This window comes from Rana temporaria, chromosome 13 (genome assembly GCF_905171775.1).
Source record: "Rana temporaria chromosome 13, aRanTem1.1, whole genome shotgun sequence".
NCBI classification, from domain to species: domain Eukaryota; kingdom Metazoa; phylum Chordata; class Amphibia; order Anura; family Ranidae; genus Rana; species Rana temporaria.
Window position 1 is genome coordinate 74,469,706 of NC_053501.1, and position 20,102 is coordinate 74,489,807.

Here is a 20,102-nt window from a genome sequence, read left to right on the forward strand (position 1 = left end):
AGAGGCAATCTTCAAAATATTGTGTAAATATGGACCTCAACGAACCAATACTGTAAAGCATCTGCACATATTTGGAGATTACAAGTCAGCAACAACTTGCTATTTACATGATTGGATAACTGAAGTGAGTGTTCCTCCAATTTCACACAAAGGCCCAGATTCAGGTAGATCCGTGCAATATTTGCGTGGGCAAAGAGCAAAGATTTTTCTCTGCGCCCACGCAAATATTTCGATTTGCCCGCGATTCACGGAGCAGTAGCTCCGTAAATTGCGCGGGCGCTATGCTAATTAGCCCTGCGTAAGGGCGCCTAATGTAAATGATCCCGCCGGGGGCGGGAATCATTTAAATTAGGCGCGCTCCCGCGCCGAGCGAACAGCGCATGCTCCGTCGGGAAACTTTCCCGACGTGCATTGCGGCAAATGACGTCGCAAGGACGTCATTTGCTTCTAAGTGAACGTGAATGGCGTCCAGCGCCATTCACGAATCACTTACGTAAACGACGTGAAATTTAAATTTCACGAGCGGGAAGCGCAGCTATACTTTAGCATTGGCTGCCCCTGCTATTAGCAGGAGCAACCTTGCGCTAAAGTTGCCGCACGGAAACTCCGTACCTTGCGTGCGCAGGGCCCGCGCAACTTTTGTGAATGTTATACGCCGATCACAATGGCCGCGCCCCCTAGCGGCCAACGCAAGAATGCAGCCTGAGATATGAAGGCATAAGGAGGCTTATGTCTGTCATATCCTAGGCTGCAGTCGGTGTAACGAGGTTCCTGAATCAGGAGCACTCGTTACACCGGAGCAAGTAAGCACTTGCGCCTACGCTTCTTGAATCTGGGCCACAGATTCTTAGCTTCTTCAGTAAATGAGCTCCATCATCTGCCTGTATATAGTTTTATTTTATTTTTATGAATCTGTTGCAAAGTTTCCTACAGCAATTTCTGTTGCCCAATTTTGTAGGCTTACTGTACTAAGTCATTGCCTTGCAATTAGCACATGCATTGTCAGCCTGTAGAGCAAGATCTTGTTGGACTGCCTGATAGACCTAAAGGTAGGCTGACAGAAGTAGTGCACGTGGCAGGAAGACATCGCTGCCGTGTACTGCAAGGCAATGGGCTTTTTATTGTTGTGTGTCCTTGCTAGGGAGCTCAGCTATGGGTAAATATTAGCTGAACTGAATTTAACTCTCCCTTGAGAAGAGGCAACTAAAAAGGGAGATAGGATAACCATGTTTAAAAACATAGGTGGTCCATATAGTGAACTAAAAGGTATTCACTTTCAGTACATTAGAGAAGACAAAAGGGCTGCCTTTTCTCTGGAAGGAAAATAGATTTAACCTCCATACAAGAGCTGTGAAAAGGTGGAATAGACTCCTTCAAGAACTTTTTAAGGCCAGATAAGTACTGTATTTATTGGCATATAAAACACTTACTTTTTTACCCTGAAAATAGAGGGTAAACTGTTTCTGCGTGTTATACACAGGGGGCTTTGGAAAAAAAATCCTGAAAATTCCCTCTTAAAGTTAGGGTGCGTGTTATACGCCGATAAATGAGGTAGATTTTGTTTAACAAAGAACTAAATGCATTCCTAAATGCACAAAATATAACTGGATACAAACATTTATAGTTAATTACACCAGGGATTGTTGATCCAGGGAATATCCCATTGCATCCTTGGGAATCAAGAAGGATTTGTTTGTCCCGCTGGAGCATATTTTTTTTCAAATATAAGTTTTGTTTTTCAAAAAGGAAATGAAACAGAAGAAAAAAGCATACAGAGAAAGTACATTACAGTATTAAATACAGTAACGGACGTTCACAGGTACCTAGGTGGCACAACATTAACAGTGATATTGGTGCAATAGGAAGTTATAAGGCTGTCTGTGATTATATAAAATGCCCATTCACAGGAGTCTCGCCTGGTGAGCCTAAGTTATCCTACATCCACACTGCTCCCGGCCTGATCACATTGCCCAGACCTTGATCACCAAACATCCATTAGCATTCTTTGAGGCCCTATACTTAAAACATATGTGTATGGAAGATGGAAAAAAGAAGAACACATTGAAGCAGAAAGAAAGAAGAAGATGGAAATTGAATGGGGGGGGGGGGGAGAAAAAGGGGGGGGGACCTGAGGGGCTTGGCCCACGTAGGAGAATTGTAACATCCACCCTATTTGTCCTATGCTGTCGCTCAAGTGGCTAACAAAGCCACCCCTTTATCAGGGTATATGAACATGGTCCAGAGCAGCCATGCCCGGGAGTGTTGCTCCTGTTTGTTTTGAGCCGAACAGACTAGATCCTCCAGTCTCCTGATCTCCTCCACTCTACGCAGCCACATCCCCACAGTTGGAGGATAAGTTTTCTTCCATAGAAGTGGAATGCAAGCCTTGGCTGCATTCAGGAGGTGTCTCACAATCGATTTTTTGTACCTCCGAGCAGAAAGCGTAGTGACATGAAGCAAGATAACGGCTGGGTCATCCTTAATTTGATGGTCTGTGAATTTTTGAGTGACCGCGCGAACTGTCGTCCAGTATTGCTGCAGTAGAAGGCAAGACCAGAAGAGGTGGAGGAGCGTCCCTTTCTCTACCTGACACCTCCAGCATCTGTCTGTGGTGGCCGGGAAGAACTTATGTAGTTGGCTGGGGGTGTGGTACCATCGGGTCAGGATCTTATAGTTAAGCTCCTGAATCTTTGTGCAAATAGAGGTCTTAAGGGAGAACCCGATAATTGATTGCTTCTGGGCGTTAGTGAACGAGCATTGCAAATCTGTTTCCCATTTTTGTAAAAATTGCAACTCAGGTTGTTCCGCAGGGGAGTTGAGCATATCATAGGTTTTGGATATAATGTTGGGTACCACTCCCCCAACAGTAGTCCTCGAACATTGTCAGGTCACGGTTATGGTGTGATGGGTTAGGTATTGAGTGGAGGAAATGATGCAATCGCATTGCCTTCCAAAAGGGAAGCCCAAACCGTCCACTATTGTCAGTCAAGGAGGCCACTGAGGGCCAGCGATTATCAGTCAAAAATGGCGGGCCTGATCCCTACCTGATGCCCGGAGTGTCTCATAGTCCGTTCTGTCTAGTCAAGGAGGGAAGGCAGGATTGCCCAGTATCGGATAAATAGGGGAATCCCTAGGGGAGAGAGCGGTTGTGAATATTGTAGAGGCGCCTATCCGGAGAGTAGTCCCTATCTCTGGGTGTAATTTCAAACCTGAAGGCAGTTGATCAAAACACCAAACGGCCCCTCCCAGCCTGGCTGCCGACTGCGCCTGCTCTAGCTGTGTCCACAATTTGTTCTCTCCATGTCTGTTCCAATCTATTATCCTTCCTAAATGGACCGCTGAATAGTAGTGCCGTACGTCAGGGAGAGTCAGCCCTCCGTAATGCTTAGGCAGAGTTAGATAACGTACAATCAAAAATTCTAAATGAGTGCACAAAAAAGAGGAATAGTATATAGTGATATACAATAATATAGATATCTCGTATCCTCTATAAACGTAACCAATACAAATATTGGTTACACATCAACAGTGTCAATAAATATGTAACACAATGTGTCAAAAACCCATAATGTCCGCAAGAAGATTTAGATGAAAAATCCAGTCCCACAGGCAAAGATGGAAGAGGGGGTGAAGAGTGCAGGAAATGAATCAGCCATCCGCCACCACCACAGTAGATTCCTCCTAGTGTTCTACACACAGGTGAGAAAAAGGGGGGGGGGAGAACCCTTACCAGATTCGTTGGACCTCAGGTGACAAGGTCATCCTCATAGATGTCAAAAAATATGAGGGGGACACTCTCTCCAAAATGGACCGATCCATAGATAATATGGAAATTAATAAAAATAAAAGTCGCCCTTTGATAAAGTCATCTCTGACAAAACTGGTCAGGGTGGTGCTAGGTAACGACGTCACCACGTCCCCACGTGACCCCGGAAGTACGGGTGTACGGATGTTTAGCTGTCTAACCTAGACTTTTCCCAGATAAATCTGGTAAAGAGGGAGTTCAATTGTTTAAAATAATGGGGCGGTATCTTAATTGGTAGTGCCTGAAATAAATAAAGGAACTTCGGGAGGATGGACATTTTCAAAAGATTACACCTACCAAACCACAAGTGTAGGCCCCTGGCCCATTCCTCCAAAAGCAATCTGGTTCTGGTCAGGAGGGGCGGAAAATTGATCTGAAATGCGTGTTTCAGGTCCTTAGGGATCAGAGTTCCCAGGTAAGAGAGGAAGGTGTCTGACCATTTAAATCTGAAGTGCGATTGTAGCGAGTGCAATCTACTGGTAGATATATTAACCCCCATGGCTGCTGACTTATCAAAATAGATTTTCAGGTTAGAAAGCCTCCCATATCTATCAAATTCTTTAGGTAAGTTCGGGGAGAGACATTATTGGGTTAGTCAGCGAGAACAGAAGGTCATCCGCGTAGGCAGAGATTTTGTATTGGTCCCCTCTCACCGTAACCTCCGATATATCTGGATTGGATCTTACGGTACACAAAAAGGGCTCCAGGGCCAACGCGAAGAGGAGAGGCGACAGCGGGAAACCCTGCCTCGTACCATTTGTTATCTGGAACGATTCCGAGAGGATTCCATTTGCCTTGACTTGGGCCGAGGGATAGGAATAGATGCTGAGAATCCATTGTAACATTCTGCGCCCTAGGCCAATCTTCTCAAGGATAGAGGACTTTAAAACTCAGTTTACACGGTCAAACGCCTTCTCCGCGTCAGTGCTAAGAAACATGCATGGGGTCCCCGTCTTGGTGACTGCGTGAACGAGGTTAAGCACTTTAGTGGTGTTGTCCCTGGCCTCCCGGCCAGGGACAAATCCCACCTGATCCACATGGATCAGGTTTGGCATAAACTGAGACATTCTGTTGGCCAAAATCTTGGTGAAAAGCTTAAGGTCAATATTAAGGAGGGAGATAGGCCTATAGCTTCCACATGCAGCTGGGTCTTTGCCTTCCTTCAGTATAAGGGATATATGTGCCCCAAGAGTGTCTCTAGGAAGAGGTGCACTGTCTCCCAGACCGTTGAATATTTTCACTAGGGATGAGCTTCGTGTTCGAGTCGAACCCATGTTCGACTCGAACATCGTATGTTCGATCGTTCGTCGAAAGACGAACGTTACGGGCCGTTCATGCCAAATTAGAGTGACGCGTCACAGCCCATAATTCACTGCGGCATTGCTGGCTGATGATTGGCCAAGCATGCACTATGACGGATGCTTGGCCAATCACAGCTCGCAAAAAACGGAGAGCCATAATTCACTGCGGCATTGCTGGCTGATTATTGGCCAAGCATGTACTATGACGGATGCTTGGCCAATCACAGCGCGCAAAAAACGGAGAGCCATAATTGGCCAAAGCCAGGGTGGCTTTGGCCAATTATGGCTCAGGGCTTTAGTACACGCCCCACACTATAAAAGGCCGCCTGCAGGGCGGCCTTGTGTAGTGTGTTGCGGTGCTAGTTAGAGATCTGTCAGAGAGAGAGAGAGAGAGAGAGTGTCTATTTTTCTAGGTAGCTAGAGCAGGCAGGCTAGTCAGTTAAAGTTACAGTGTGAAGAAGATATATACATCCCAGGTGTTGTACATATATTTATACACTGTATAGTTTAGCTAGATCAGTTCTTCCTAATTTACTGTCAGGCAGTTGATTGTGCTAGCTGCAGTATTCTCACGTGGTGTATTGCCTGTGTGCTCTGTAGTTTGCACCTAAAGCTACTTGGTGTGTACTGCACTTGTGCTCTGTAGTTTGCACCTAAAGTTACTTGGTGTGTACTGCACGTGTACTCTGTAGTTTGCACATGAAGCTACTTGGTGTGTACTGCACGTGTGCTCTGTAGTTTGCACATGAAGCTACTTGGTGTGTACTGCACTTGTGCTCTGTAGTTTGCACCTAAACCTACTTGGTGTGTACTGCACGTGTGCTCTGTAGTTTGCACATAAAGCTACTTGGTGTGTACTGCACGTGTTCTCTGTAGTTTGCACATAAAGCTACTTGGTGTGTACTGCACGTGTGCTCTGTAGTTTGCACATAAAGCTACTTGGTCTGTACTGCACTTGTGCTCTGTAGTTTGCATGTGTCCTCTGCAGTTTGCACCTAAAGCTACGAGGTGTGTGTACTGCCTTTGACTAAGCACTGACTGTAAGTGCAAAACGCGTCGGCCATACTGTATCTTGTTGGTTTGCAGTGACTGTTTGTGCAGTTGAAAAATAAAAAGACAACTTTTTTAAGTGATTTTGGAGTGCGGCTGTCCAGTTCTCGTCCATTTATTTGCTGTGTACTGCCTTTGTCCTCTGCAGGCTATTAATATGTCTGGAAGGACAACAAGGAGAGGCAGAGAGTCACGAGGGCAAGCAGGCTCTGCGTCTAGAGGCAACAGTGCTGGTCGTGGACACGGTGCATCCTCATCAGCATGTGGCCGTTGGACATGCTCGTCCTTGTTTTCGGCAGCTGGCCGTGTTGAGCCGCAACATGCCGAAGACTTGGTAGAGTGGATGACCAAGCTGTCCTCATCCTCCTCATCCTCTCTCACCCAGGCTCAGGGTACTTTGTCTGGCAAAGTAGCTGCCAAGGCGTCCTCTTCCCTCTGCTCAATGGCATCACTCATTCCTTCCCTAGCCCCACCATGTCCTCCTGAGGAGTCCCCCGAACTGTTTGAACACAGTGTTGGGTACATGTTGCATGAGGATGCGCAGCATTTTGAAGGCTCCGATGATGGTACACAGAGGAAGGCAGTAACGTGAGCCCAGAGAGAGGGGGTGCCCAAGAAGGACAACAATCTGGCAGTCATGTTCCCCCAGCTGCAGCATACTGCCAGGTTTTTTCGACAGTGATGAGGAGGGAGGGGATGATGACGTCACTGACGCATCAGTCAGACGGCCAACTTCTCCACCGCTCCTTCTGTGACTCACCGAAGCCTCAGCAACACGTTGTCCAGGACCAGGATTTGGTAACCCCCCAGTCTCTGGGAACGCGTTACACAGACCTTTCTGTAAGGCCTCCCGAAGATGTTTCATCTTCTGCTCCCTCTCCCTCATGCACCTGGGCATGTCACAGATTAGGCGGTTCTTGGGCAGGTTGTATTCCCTTTGGAGGTCTGCCAGCCGAGCACTGGCATTATATGACCTTCAAGAATGCACACAGACTTTCCTGGCCTGCTTCAGGACATCCTGTAAGACCGGGTACCTGCCCAAGAACCGCTGCATCACCAAATTAAGGACATGAGCAAAACAGGGCACATTGGTCAGTTGTCCCTGTCGCAGGGCGGAGAGGAGGTTGGTGCCATTTTCGCAAACCACCATTCCTGGCTTAAGCTGGCGTGGCGTCAACCACCTCTGAGCCTGCCCCTGCAGAGCTGACAGAACCTCTGCCCCAGTGTGGCTCCTGTCTCCCAAGCACACCAGCTCCAGCACCGCATGGCATCTCTTTGCCTGCGTACCCCCTTGAACGCCTACGGAGCACCGCTGGTTCCGAGGACACATCAGCACAGGAAGAGGCCACAGAGGAAGAAGAAGAGGAGGGGGTGGAGGAGAGAGGTGTGTCACAACCAGTAGTAGCATTTTTAAGGCGTGGTGGCGGAACAACCTCCACTACTGTACCTTGTCCTGCAGGATTTCATGCCGCACGCGCCGATCGGTAACGCGGGGTGTCAGTCTGACACCCTGCATCTCCGATCTCAGTAGCGAGCCTCCGGCGGAGGCTCTTTACCATGTGATCAGCCGTGTCCAATCACGGCTGATCACGATGTAAACAGGAAGAGCCGTTGATGGCAGACACGAGTAGAGGAGAGCCGATCGGCGGCTCTCCTGACGGGGGGGTTTGCGCTGATTGTTTATCAGCGCAGCCCCCCCTCGGATCGCCACACTGGACCACCAGGGAAGCACACAAAATAAAAAAAAGGGGGGCAATACAAAAATAAAAAGTCAGTAAAAAAAATAAAAAAAAGGGCAGTAAAAAAGATGCCAATCAGTGCCCACAAATGGGCACTGACTGGCAACAAGGAAACATCAGTGCCACCCCACAGTGTCCATCAGTGCCACCCCACAGTGCCCATCCATGCCCAGTGCCCACCTATCAGTGCCCATCTGTGCCACCCATAAGTACCCATCAGTGCCACCCATAAGTGCCGCCCATGAGTGCCCATCAGTGCCGCATACCAGCTCCGCCAATCAGTGCCACCTCATCGGTGCCCATCAGTACTACCTCATCGATGTCCATCAGTGCCATCTCATCGGTGCTCATCAGTGCCGCCATATCAGTGCCCGTAATTGAAAGAGAAAACTTACTTATTTACAAAAAATTAACAGAAAAAAATAAAAACGTAATTTTTTTCAAAATTTTCAGTCTTTTTTTAGTTGTTGCGCAAAAATAAAATCGCAGAGGTGATCAAATACCACCAAAAGAAAGCTCTATTTGTGGGAAAAAAAAGGACGCCAATTTTGTTTGGGTACAGTGTAGCATGACCGCGCAATTGCCATTCAAAGTGCGACAGCGCTGAAAGCTGAAAATTGGCTTGGGCGGGAAGGTGCGTAAGTGCCTGGTATGGAAGTGGTTAAAACTTTTTTTTCCATTGATACATGTTCCCTGGGGCAAGACCCGGGTCCTCAAACCCGTTTTCCGACAATAAATTGGATATTAGGCTTTAAAATGAGCACTTTTGAATTCGAACGTTCGAGTCCCATTGACGTCAATGGGGTTCTAAATGTTTGCGCGAACGTTCGGTCCGTTCGAAGGTTCTGGTGCGAACAGAACGGGGGGGGGGGGTGTTCGGCTCATCCCTATTAATGATTCTTACTCTGAATGGTCTAAGGTTATCAGTGGTGTACCCCAAGGTTCAGTGTTGGGACCCTTACTTTTTAATATCTTTATAAATGATATTGGATCTGGGATCAAAAGTAAAATTTCTGTCTTTGCTGATGGCACCAAGCTATGCAGTGGAATAACGTCCTTACAGGATGTCTCCAATTTACAAGCCAACCTCAATGCTCTGTCTAATTGGGCGACCAAGTGGCAGAGGTTTAATGTTGATAAATTTACAGTTATGCACTTGGGGGCTAAGAATATGCATGCATCATACATACTAGGGGGGATAGAACTGGGGGGATCCGTAGTGGAGAAGGATCTGGGGGTTTTGGTAGATCATAAGTGTGACGGATCTCGGATACCCCAGGTGACACATCTGCCAGACCTGTGTCTCCTGTCTTCCAAATGTCTAACCAGCCCTTAAGCCCTCCATCATGAGACAAGCCACACAGGTGTTAAGGGTTAAACATGCAGAGCATAAACGGTCTATTAAATACAAGACATACACTTTTACACACAGTTAGGAACACTCCCCTTAGCCTTGTCATAGAGGGGAGGGGGTAGGGGACAAGGAAGAACCAATGGGAACGGAACACTTGTACATTGAAACAGAGTACAATTAAACATAAAGGAACTATGGCAAGCAGGCAGCCCCTCAATACACATCCCCTGCGGAGAGATGTCTCCAGTCCAGACCATTGTCTATGTGCCATGAACCAACACAAGTAAACACAGCAACAAGAGAGGGGGATGGTGGAGAAGGGATGTAGCATTACATTACATTATCTCAATGCCAGCTTGTCCCCAAGTCTCTCAGTCTCTTCTGGGCCATAATCTGTGGGTGAGAGGCCTGCCCACAGTCCCTTCCAAAACACACAGTGACAGTGGCTTCTGTCACAATAAGCTCAATAATAGGATGCAATGCCAAGCTGCGGTTTCCATAGCGAGCAAAGTCCTTTCTTGTATAAGAGAGGTATGGACTCCAGAGACAGAGATATAATTTTGCCCCTGTACAAATCATTAGTAAGACCTCATCTGGAATATACAGTTCAGTTTTGGGCACCAGTTCTCAAAAAGGATATCGGAGAACTGGAGAAAGTGCAGAGAAGGGCAACCAAACTGATAAGAGGAATGGAGGAGCTCAGCTATGAGGAAAGATTAGAGGAACTGAATTTATTCACTCTTGAGAAGAGGAGATTAAGGGGGGATATGATCAACATGTACAAATATATAAGGGGTCCATATAGTGAACTTGGTGTTGAGTTATTCACTTTACGGTCAACACTGAAGACAAGGGGGCACTCTTTACATCTAGAGGAAAAGAGATTTCATCTCCAAATACGGAAAGGTTTCTTCACAGTAAGAGCTGTGAAAATGTGGAATAGACTCCCTCCAGAGGTGGTTCTGGCCAGCTCAGTAGATTGCTTTAAGAAAGGCCTGGATACTTTCCTAAATGTACATAATATAACTGGGTACTAACATTTATAGGTAAAGTTGATTCGGGGAAAATCTGATTGCCTCCATGCCTCTGTAGCAAATTGGATCGTGCTCTGCTGGGGTTTTTCGCCTTCCTCTGGATCAGCTGTGGGTATAGAATTGGGTATATGGGATTGTATGACATATATATATATATATATATATATATATATATATATATATATATATATATATATATTTTGTATGGTTGAACTGGATGGACTTGTGTCTTTTTTCAACCTGAGTAACTATGTAACTATGATTAGAACTTCTGTCTTGCAGCCAGTGGTGTATTTTGGTTTTGTTCTAAAATTGGGTGCCCCCATCTGAATTTGCCACACCCCTTCCTGTTTAAGACCCAACCCTTCATCTGTAAACTCCACCCCTTCCTCTTTAGGCTCCACCTCAGGAGTTGGTCAGAGACTGCAGACATGATACAGAAGATGTTTAGAGACTGCGGACATAACACAGGAGATGATCAGAAGCTGCGGACATGATACAGGAGTTGGTCAGAAACTGCAGACATGCTACAGGAGTTGGTCAGAGACTGGGGACATGATACAGGAGTTGGTCAGAGACTGCGAACATGATACAAGAGATGGTTAGAGACAGCAGACATGATACAAGAGATGGTTAGAGACTGAGGACATGATCAGAAGCTGCAGACATTATACTGGAGTTGGTCAGAGACTGTGAACATGATACAAGAGATGGTTAGAGACAGCAGACATGGTCAGAAACTCTGGACATGATACAAGAGATGGTCAGAGGCTGCAGACATAATACAGGAGATAATCATAGACTGCAGACATGATCAGAGGCTGGGGGCATAGTCAGAGGCTGGGGGCATGATCAGCATCTTCTTTAACATGATCATCGTCCTTTTTCTAATACATTTTCCGGTTATCATTACTTACATCACTGTGACTGTCCCCTCCGCCCCAGCCCAGCCAAGCCGAGGTGAGTCAAGACTGCCCGCTCCCCTGCCTGAGCATAGCCGAGCCGAGGTGAAACTGCCCCCCTACCTGAGCACAGCTGAGCCCGCCCCTCTGCTTGAGCCCAGCCAAACACACTTCTCCCCTACCCGAGCACAGCTAAGCCAAGACTGCCCCTCTGCTTGAGCCCAGCTGAGCGGGAACCGCTACCCCACCCGAGACCGCCCCTCTGCTTGAGCCCAGCTGAGAGGAGACTGCCCCCCCACCTGAGCACAGCCAAGCCGAGGTGAGCTGAGCTCACCCCTGTGCTCAAGCACAGCCGAGCGGAGACCGCCCCTGCCAGTTATTTTATGCAGCTTTATGGGACACTGTATTTGTGTGACCATCGGGACTCGGGAGGAGGTGGGGGCTTTTTTTTGTGCGGAGGGGGGCAGCTTTATAGCAAAGTGCTGGCCTAGGCCTGGGCCAAGACACAGCGCTTCTTGCAGCACTGGGGTCCCTGTTTGGTGACTATCTGCATGGAGTTTGCATGTTCTTTATTCTGTACTTGCATGGATTTGCTCCCCCACACCAATCACAGGTTGTAGATTAATTGGATGCTGTTTAAATTTGCCCTAGTATGTGTATGTAAGATAGGGAGGGACCTTAAATTGTAAGCACCTTAGGGACAGGGACTAATGTGAATATGCAATATGTAAAGCATACAAAACGGCATAATTTTCACAAAATGATATAGTATAAATGCAGCCTAAAGCCTTGTACACGCGATCAGTCCATCCGATGAGAACGGACCGGTTAAAAAAACGATCGTGTCAGAACGCGGTGACGTAAAACACGACGTGCTGAAAAAAAAAAACGAAGTTCAATGCTTTCAAGCATGCGACGACTTGATTCTGAGCATGCGTGGATTTTTAACCGATGGTTGTGCCTACTAACGATCGTTTTTTCCCATCGGTTACATTTAAAGCAAGTTAGCTTTTCTTTTAACCGATGGTTAAATAACCTATGGGGCCTACACGCGATCTGTTTTGACCGATGAAAACAGTCCATCAGACTGTTGTCCTCTGTTTAACCTATCGTGTGTACGAGGCCTGATATTTACCTTCAGGGCCCAAAGACTAATGAGGACACATCCAGCACATTGGCAAGTATGAATGGATAGGCAAGCTATTGAAAGAATTAGTACACTCTGGGGGTTATTTCCGAAAGGCAAATCCACTTTGCACTACAAGTGCAAAGTGCACTTAAATATGCACTGAAAGTGCACTTGGAAGTGCATTCGCTGTAAATCTGAGGGGTAGATCTGAAATGAGGGGGAAGCTCTGCTGATTTTATCATCATGTGCAAGCTAAAATACTGTTTTTTATTTTCCTTGCATGTCCCCCTCAGATTTACAGCGACTGCACTTCCAAGTGCACTTTACACTTGTAGTGCAAAGTGGATTTGCCTTTAGTAAATAACCCCCTCTGTCCTCTGAATGTTACTATACATTTATGTATAGGGTATGCTAATCACCCTCTATATAAAACAGTTCTTGTTTAAGGCGGAGGTCTCCACCCCACAAAAAGTGTGCGTAATATATATTTATATACAGTATATATAAAAAATACTGAAGTGAGGAATGTTTTGTACCTGTTATAAAGGTATTTATCAGATTGTTAAACCAGGAAATATCGGTTTGTATCTTGGGTTGGGGAGAATGAGGAATTATTTTTTCCTCTCCCATTGGGGCAAATTGGACCTTCATTGAGGTTTCTTGTCTTCCTCTGGATTAACTGTGGGTATAGAATTGTATTTATGGAGGTTTTCTATTTTTTTTTTCAGTTAGGAAAACTAGATGGGAGTTTTGGGCCAGATCCACAAAAGGGATACGCCGTCGTATCTCTGTTTCTATCTATGCGACTGATTCACAGAATCAGTTACGCATAGCTATTCCTAAGATCCGGGAGGTGTAATTGTTTTACACTGCCGGATCTTAGGATGCAGTACCGCGGCCACCGCTGGGGGGAGTTCGCGTCGTAATCCAGCGTCGGGTATGCAAATGAGGAGTTACGTCGATCCTCAAAGCTTTTTCACGTTCGCTACGTCGCTGCTACGTTAGTTTCCCGTCGCTTAGTTACACTTTTGTGAGGCAGCCCTACTTTTACACAGCAGGCGTACTGCTGTGTAAAGTATGGCCGTCCTTCCCGCGTCAAATTTTTTAATTTTACGTCATTTGCGTAAGCCGTACGGGAATACGGAAATATGCTACGCACCGCGCCGTTCAAAAAATGACGTCGCGTCGCGCAATGCACTTTGGGAAAACAAAGCGTTGGGAGCATGCGCAGTACGTCCGGCGCGGGAGCGCGCCTAATTTAGATGGGACTCGCCCCATTTGAATTGGCCCGCCTTGCGCCGGACGGATGAGTTACACCGCCGCAAATTTCCAGGTAAGTGTTTTGTGGATCGGTACCTAACTTAGGAAATTTGCGGCAGTGTAATTTAAATCTAAAAAGTTACGTTGCGCTGCCGGGCTGTGGATCTGGCCCAGGGTCTTTTTTTTTTTTTTTTAAACCCAATTATGTAAAAGTATGTGTTATGAATGCAACTGCAGATCTTTATCGCTTCAGTTTATTATTAATGAAGTATATAAAAGACAAATACAGTACATGAGACATACAGCAAAAAAATACAGAAACAGTGGAGAGCTGTCACTTGCACAAGCTCTCAACACTGATAAGAGAGCAATGGAGCAAGTTTATAACATAGACATTAAATGCCAGGGATAGTAATAATAGTCACAGCAGACACACGGGCACTGTCTTATGGCACAAGGAGGAAAAGATGTCATAGCAGGTCGTTTTTGTTTCAATGACATGGAATGTAACAATACGCTTGCAAATTATGTGTCATTCTGACCCTGTACAGTGATCTACATCAATGTTTCTCAACTCCAGTACCCCCAACATGTCATGTTTTCAGGATTTCCATCAGATGATACGGCTGTGGTAATTACTAAGTCAGTGAAATGGATGAATCGCCTGTGAAAAATAATGGGAAGCCTGAAAACATGACCCATTGGGGGTACATGAGGACTGAAGTTGAGAAACATTGATCTACACTGAAACAATAACTATATACAGAGAATATGTTTTTTTTTTTTTCTTTTACATCGTCCATTAGCTGCTAATGCAAAACTTGCTGCAACCAAATACTACTTAGTGTAAAATGGCAATAAGCTAATTTATAACACATTGCTCCATTGTCTTATTGCACGTTCCCATACCACAAAATGTGGCCATTTAGAATAGAATACATGTGGAGGTCTATCTGTCCAAATTCATGGAGGGTAGATTCTTAGCAGCAAAAAACGTTCTTTCTCTTCTTCAAATTAGTCTAGATTTTGCTAGGCAGTTCGCAATCGTATGTCATCAGTGCAGCCGATAACACATTGCCTTCCAGAGGCTGGTACCAGCAATGGTCTTGAAGATAAGCATGTTGTTATTTTGGCTTCTTAGAAAACATGTCAGCCTACTGTATTCCCCCCCCCCCTCCTAAAAGTTTAGGTTATATTGTATTAGGTTATCAGAGAGTAATGCCCTGTACACACGATCGGTTCGTCTGATGAAAACGTTCCGATGGACCGTTTTCTTTGGACGAACCGATCGTGTGTGTGCCCCATCGTTTTTTTTCCCATCGGTGAAAAAAAATAGAACCTGTTTTAAAATTTTCTGATGGTTAAAAAACCGATAGAAAAAAAACGATCGTCTGTGGGGAAATCCATCGGTCAAAAATCCAGGCATGCTCAGAATCAAGTCGACACATGCTCGGAAGCATTGAACTTAATTTTCTCTGCACATCGTGTTTTACGTCACCGCGTTGGACACGATCGGATTTTTAACTGATGGTGTGTAGGCAAGACTGATGAAAGTCAGCTTCATCGGATATCTGATGAAAAAGTTTTCATTGGATGAACCGATCGTGTGTACGTGGCATAATACTCTACCACAGGCATTTTTTTAATCAGGGTTCTGGAGAATCCTAGGAATCCTCTGGAGGTTGCTAGGGGGTGACCAAATAACCCTCAATCCCCAATGCTACTTGTCACAACTAGTGGCATTTCACCCACGATTTTTATAGCCGACAGTAAGAGCCCTTTCACACTGACAGTGCGGGGGAGTCAGCAGTAAAGCGCCGCTAGTTTTAGCGGCTCTTTTAACCCCCTGCTAGCAGCTGACTAAAGTGTTAAAAGCGCCGCTGCCTATTTCAATGGGCAAGGGCACTTTAAGAGCGGTATATACACCGCTCCTAAAGCGCCTCAAAGAAACTGCTTGCAGGGCTTTTTTTTTTTTTTTAAGTCCTGCCTTTCACAATGGGATTGCAGACGAGGCATTTTTCACGCATTTACCAGCACTAAATCACCTGAAAAACAGCTCCAGTGTGAAAGGGGGCTTAGGGTAGCATTCGGACGGCCAATGTATGGGTGACATACTTTACACTCACTACCAATGTAAGTGGCATTTTTCCCACTGACCACCGATGAATTTGTTTTACCAGGGGTTCCCCAGAGACTTACATTTTTTTTTAAGGGTTCCCCCAATGTTAAACGGTTCAGAAAGTATGTCCCTGTTACAGCATATAGACTCATTTACCCCACAGTGAGATCCTGCCCTCTATCAGTGGTAGATTAGAGTGTTTTGTCAGTATCACTACAGTAAGGCTGATGTCCAAAAATGCCAACAAGGACAGTAATGTTGGCTGTAGCATCCAGTTAAATGTTTACTTTTATCTCAGAACTTTTCTTAGTAAACATTAGCTGGAATATTACTAGAATCTTTCCCTCATTTACATAAATTAAGAAGCTCAGAAAGATCTGTATGGAAAAAAAACAAACAAAAAAAAAGGCTATTACGGTAATAAAATGGATGTCTTAAGTATAGCTAAAGTCACTTTTTTTACAGTTTAGATGGATATTAGAACTCCTGACAGCTTTTTATTGCCATCTGCGTCCCAGAGACTAGTATCAAGAAGAGAGAGAAAATGACACATTATGTTGTCACCAGAACAGGAATATAGGGCGAATCGCCTAATGTGGACAGTAGTTCTGGTGACAACCAGGGATTCCCTGAATTTGAAGGAATGTTCTCTTACTTCCTGCTCTAGATATGGAGCATGAGGTGAAGAGAAATCTCCCCAAAACACAAACTTACAGAGTTTATAGCCATCAAAAAAAAGTTGTATTTAGTTCTACTATGGTCTAGATCAGTGGTTCTCAACCTCGGTCCTCAAATACCCCCATGGGCCATGTTTTGGGAACTTCCCTTAGATAAAATAGCTCTTATCAATACATCATTGATATAAAGCAGCTGTGCAAAGTAACGGAAAACCTGAAAACATTGCCCTTGGGTGGTACTTGAGGACTGAGGTTGAGACCCACTGGTCTAGATAAGGCAATGCCAAGACTAAATTATTATAGAAGGACCAAAGGTTAAGAGTTGCCTAGTCTTAAAAACAGCTTACAGTACAGAAGATGTTAAGGTCAGTGCCAAGTTGACAATATAAAAAAAGGTGGGTATAAGTGTACAGCTAGGTAATGCAGGGTAACTTTTTGCACCTGGAATATTACAATCCTTTTGGAAAACCCCCATACACACTTCGAATTTCTGCAGACTTTTGTCTTCGGATTTACCAAAAACCATACAATATGGAGGTCAAACCTTAAGCGTTTAAATTTGTATGCACTCGGGCTGGCCCTTGCACTACATGGTTTTGGTAAATCTGAAGACAAAAATCTGCAGAAAATCGAGTAGTGTGTATGGGGCCTTAGGCTGATTGGGCATTTAACACACTGCTCTTTTCTGAAAATCTTGGCATGTCAAAATGCTCCTTTGGCATCAGCCTTTAAGAACATAAAAGCTTAAAAAAGTAACAATTGATTTAGTTATAACTGAGGTAGGCAGTTAAAAAAAAAAAAATAAGCAGGAGACCTGCTCCCTAGGTAATTAATATGAAATAAAAACCTTCCCTACACTTGTGTTGGTTATTCATTGCCCTATAATCTGTGTCCGTTATGTCAGGAGGTGTCTGCTATACATTGTAGTGGGTAGCTTGCTTTTGGGGTAGACAGCGCCGGCAATCAGGAGTGGAACACGTTTTACATTTCGGGAGCTACTAGGTAGTGTGGAAGAGGTAAGGCATTCAGAAGCGTCCAGGAGTCCATCAGATTTAAAGTATTGATCACCGATGGAATATGTCAGTACTTTGCAGGGTTTAAAGCCTTAGCAGAACACGGGCAAAGGATCATCTGTAGTATAAAAGTATGGAAGGATGGAAATCAAAGCCTCTTCAATGGAAAACAGATGCTTGTCTTCGGCTTCTGGACAATAGTTATGCATAAAGTCTGCAAGCCGTAAGAGATATTCAATGTTATGGCCTGCCCGTCCACTGGACACGACAATTTGATTTGCAATGTCTTCATCAGAGGCTGGTCCAAGGTAACTAGAGTTTTGTGGAGTGGCTATATACACCAGGGCAAGTACTGCACCTTCTTCCCCTTCATCCTGAGGGTAGAATTTCACCAGTTTTGTGATATAGCCTCCGAGGACAGACTCTCGTACATTCAAATACTGAAGAGAGGATTCAATCTGATCTTCACGCACTTCGTATGCAACACCCCATGTGCATTCCTGAAATAAAACAAGGCCATTAAAACACATACTCTAGCTCTGTAACCCAAGATCATGCAATGCCCAAATCAATCATTCAGAACCTCAGGAAATTCTAAAATGAATAATTTGGTAAATATAACTAAATTGCGATGTGGTGTGTTACCAGCTCTGCATTTTTCATTAGGTGCAGAAAGGCATAATTATTGGTCATGCTTTTTTCTATTAGTAATTGTCATCTTTTAGGGTTCATTCATACAGTGTGAAAACTGGGTGTCGAGTAGGCAAAGGTGCCATGCACAGCCCGTTGCCAGCAACCTGTCACATCATTAACAGGCTGAAACACATGGAGGCTGTATGCCAGTGATGGCGAACCTTGGCACCCCAGATGTTTTCGAACTACATTTCCCATGATGCTCATCTATGCTGCAGAGTGCATGAGCATCATGGGAAATGTAGTTCCAAAACACCTAGAGTGCCAAGGTTCGCCATCACTGCGTGTATGCCATTCCAAGTAGTACTCCAATACAGGGGCCAGATGCATTCAAGTACATATGGTCCTAAATGGGAGTACGGCCACTTGGAACAGTGTCCAGCCACCATGCATTTCAGCCTGTTATTGATTTGCCGGCAGCAGGCTGTACCTTTCACCTGTATAAATCACACTGCACATGTGCACTAGTCCTTATCACAACATGGCCACCCCTTCCTGCCCACCGCTGGGGTCCCTTTACATACAGGGGCAAAGAAGGACATGCTTATTATGTGACCACTGGCCTGAAACAAGCACATGACTTCACGTATGTTTGTTCCAGGTCAGTGACATAATAAATAAGTACTGGGTTGCAAAAAAAACAACAAAACAAACAAAAAACACCTCTAAAAAAGGAGGGAGGGGGGGTTATGTTAAATTCTAAGCTCTCAATTAGGGTAAAGTGTGTACATTGTGTTAATGGTAGTGCTATCATAGAGTTAAACTCACCTCACAATCCTCTTGTATGGTCACCACACGCCCGGGCTGCAAATAGAAGAAAACACAGCTATTGAGAAGTCTAGCAAGACATCTATATGTAATGTACCCCACACATATACATCAATGTATACTCAGCACCCCTCTTATATGCCACATACATATATATTTAACAATATTAATAATAAAAACAACAATAATCCTGTAAATATATATATATATATATATATATATATATATATATATATATATATACATACACGGTATATAAAAATAATATCTCTCTCTATATATATATATATATATATATATATATATATATATATATATATATATATATATATATATATATATATTATACATACATATACACACATATATATATATATATATATATATATATATATATATCTTTTGAAATAATCTCTACAAATACATATTTATATGGCAGTGTTATCATCACAGGGGTATATGTTTAGTGATGCTGTGGGTCTCCGGATAGGATGCTCACCATTTGAGGGCTTCCTCTATGGAAGGTGTCTCCTTGCCAGAACTTGCGGCTGTAGCCAGGGATGAAGCCAACTTTACTGGAGGTGAATTCAAAATCCGGCTTCCACACCAGGGACCCATAGCCAAATATCCAGAGGGACTTGTCCCGGAAGGCGTGTTCCTCCATGGCAGTGGATGGGCTGCTCGGCATCAAACCTCTAAAACCAGCACAACGGACAGGCAATGGGACAAGTGGTACCAATAACACTCGTTCGCTTGTTATAGACAGGGAGCTACGGGCTAGTCCCGCCCACCTAAGCTTTCCAGCGACTCAGCGCAGCTTGTGAGCAAACGCCACACCCATCGCTCCAGCCAGCTGTCAGCCCATTGGTCAATGTTAGTGTCTGTCATCGAGTTACACACAAGCCCATCTCGGCGTTGTTAGAATGATGCAACTGCCTGAGCTGGTTTCAGATCCGGACAGATCATAGAGCAAGCACGGGGAAGATTGCATCAGGCTGTGTGTCTGGATATGTGCTGCTCTGATTTATATAGCAGAGAATACAGGACTGCAGTACAAGGCAAAGGCAGTAATCTACATATTTCTGAATATTTGACCTCCATTGATTTGTTCTGCAAAATGATCTTCCACACTTATATTCTAATAATTCTCAATGAGAGATAGATATATATTATGTAGATATATTATGTAGAGATATATTATATAGATATAGATAATGGGCCAGATTCAGGTAGGATACACCGTCGTATCTCTGAGTCT

General features: G+C 44.7%; 1 protein-coding gene across 1 annotated transcript; it reads right to left on the reverse strand.

Annotated features, from left to right (window-relative positions):
* Window positions 1-16,552: 16,552 nt before the first annotated feature.
* On the reverse strand, window positions 16,553-19,605 carry CHAC1 (ChaC glutathione specific gamma-glutamylcyclotransferase 1). Its single transcript, XM_040333932.1, has 3 exons — window positions 19,344-19,605; window positions 18,845-18,880; window positions 16,553-17,883 (listed from the first exon to the last, which is right to left on the reverse strand). The coding sequence occupies exons 1-3, from the start codon at window positions 19,530-19,532 to the stop codon at window positions 17,476-17,478; spliced, it is 633 nt and encodes a 210-aa protein (XP_040189866.1). The 5' UTR covers window positions 19,533-19,605; the 3' UTR covers window positions 16,553-17,475.
* Window positions 19,606-20,102: the final 497 nt, after the last annotated feature.

Bases quoted from the DNA above. Each gene is read 5' to 3' on its own strand.
- CHAC1 (XM_040333932.1), bottom strand. From the start codon at position 19,532: ATGCCGAGCAGCCCATCCACTGCCATGGAGGAACACGCCTTCCGGGAC. The intron at 18,881-19,343 runs GTGAGCATCCTA...TTCTATTTGCAG, and splicing joins ATAGAGGAAGCCCTCAAATG to CCCGGGCGTGTGGTGACCAT. The intron at 17,884-18,844 runs GTGAGTTTAACT...GTTTTATTTCAG, and splicing joins CCATACAAGAGGATTGTGAG to GAATGCACATGGGGTGTTGC.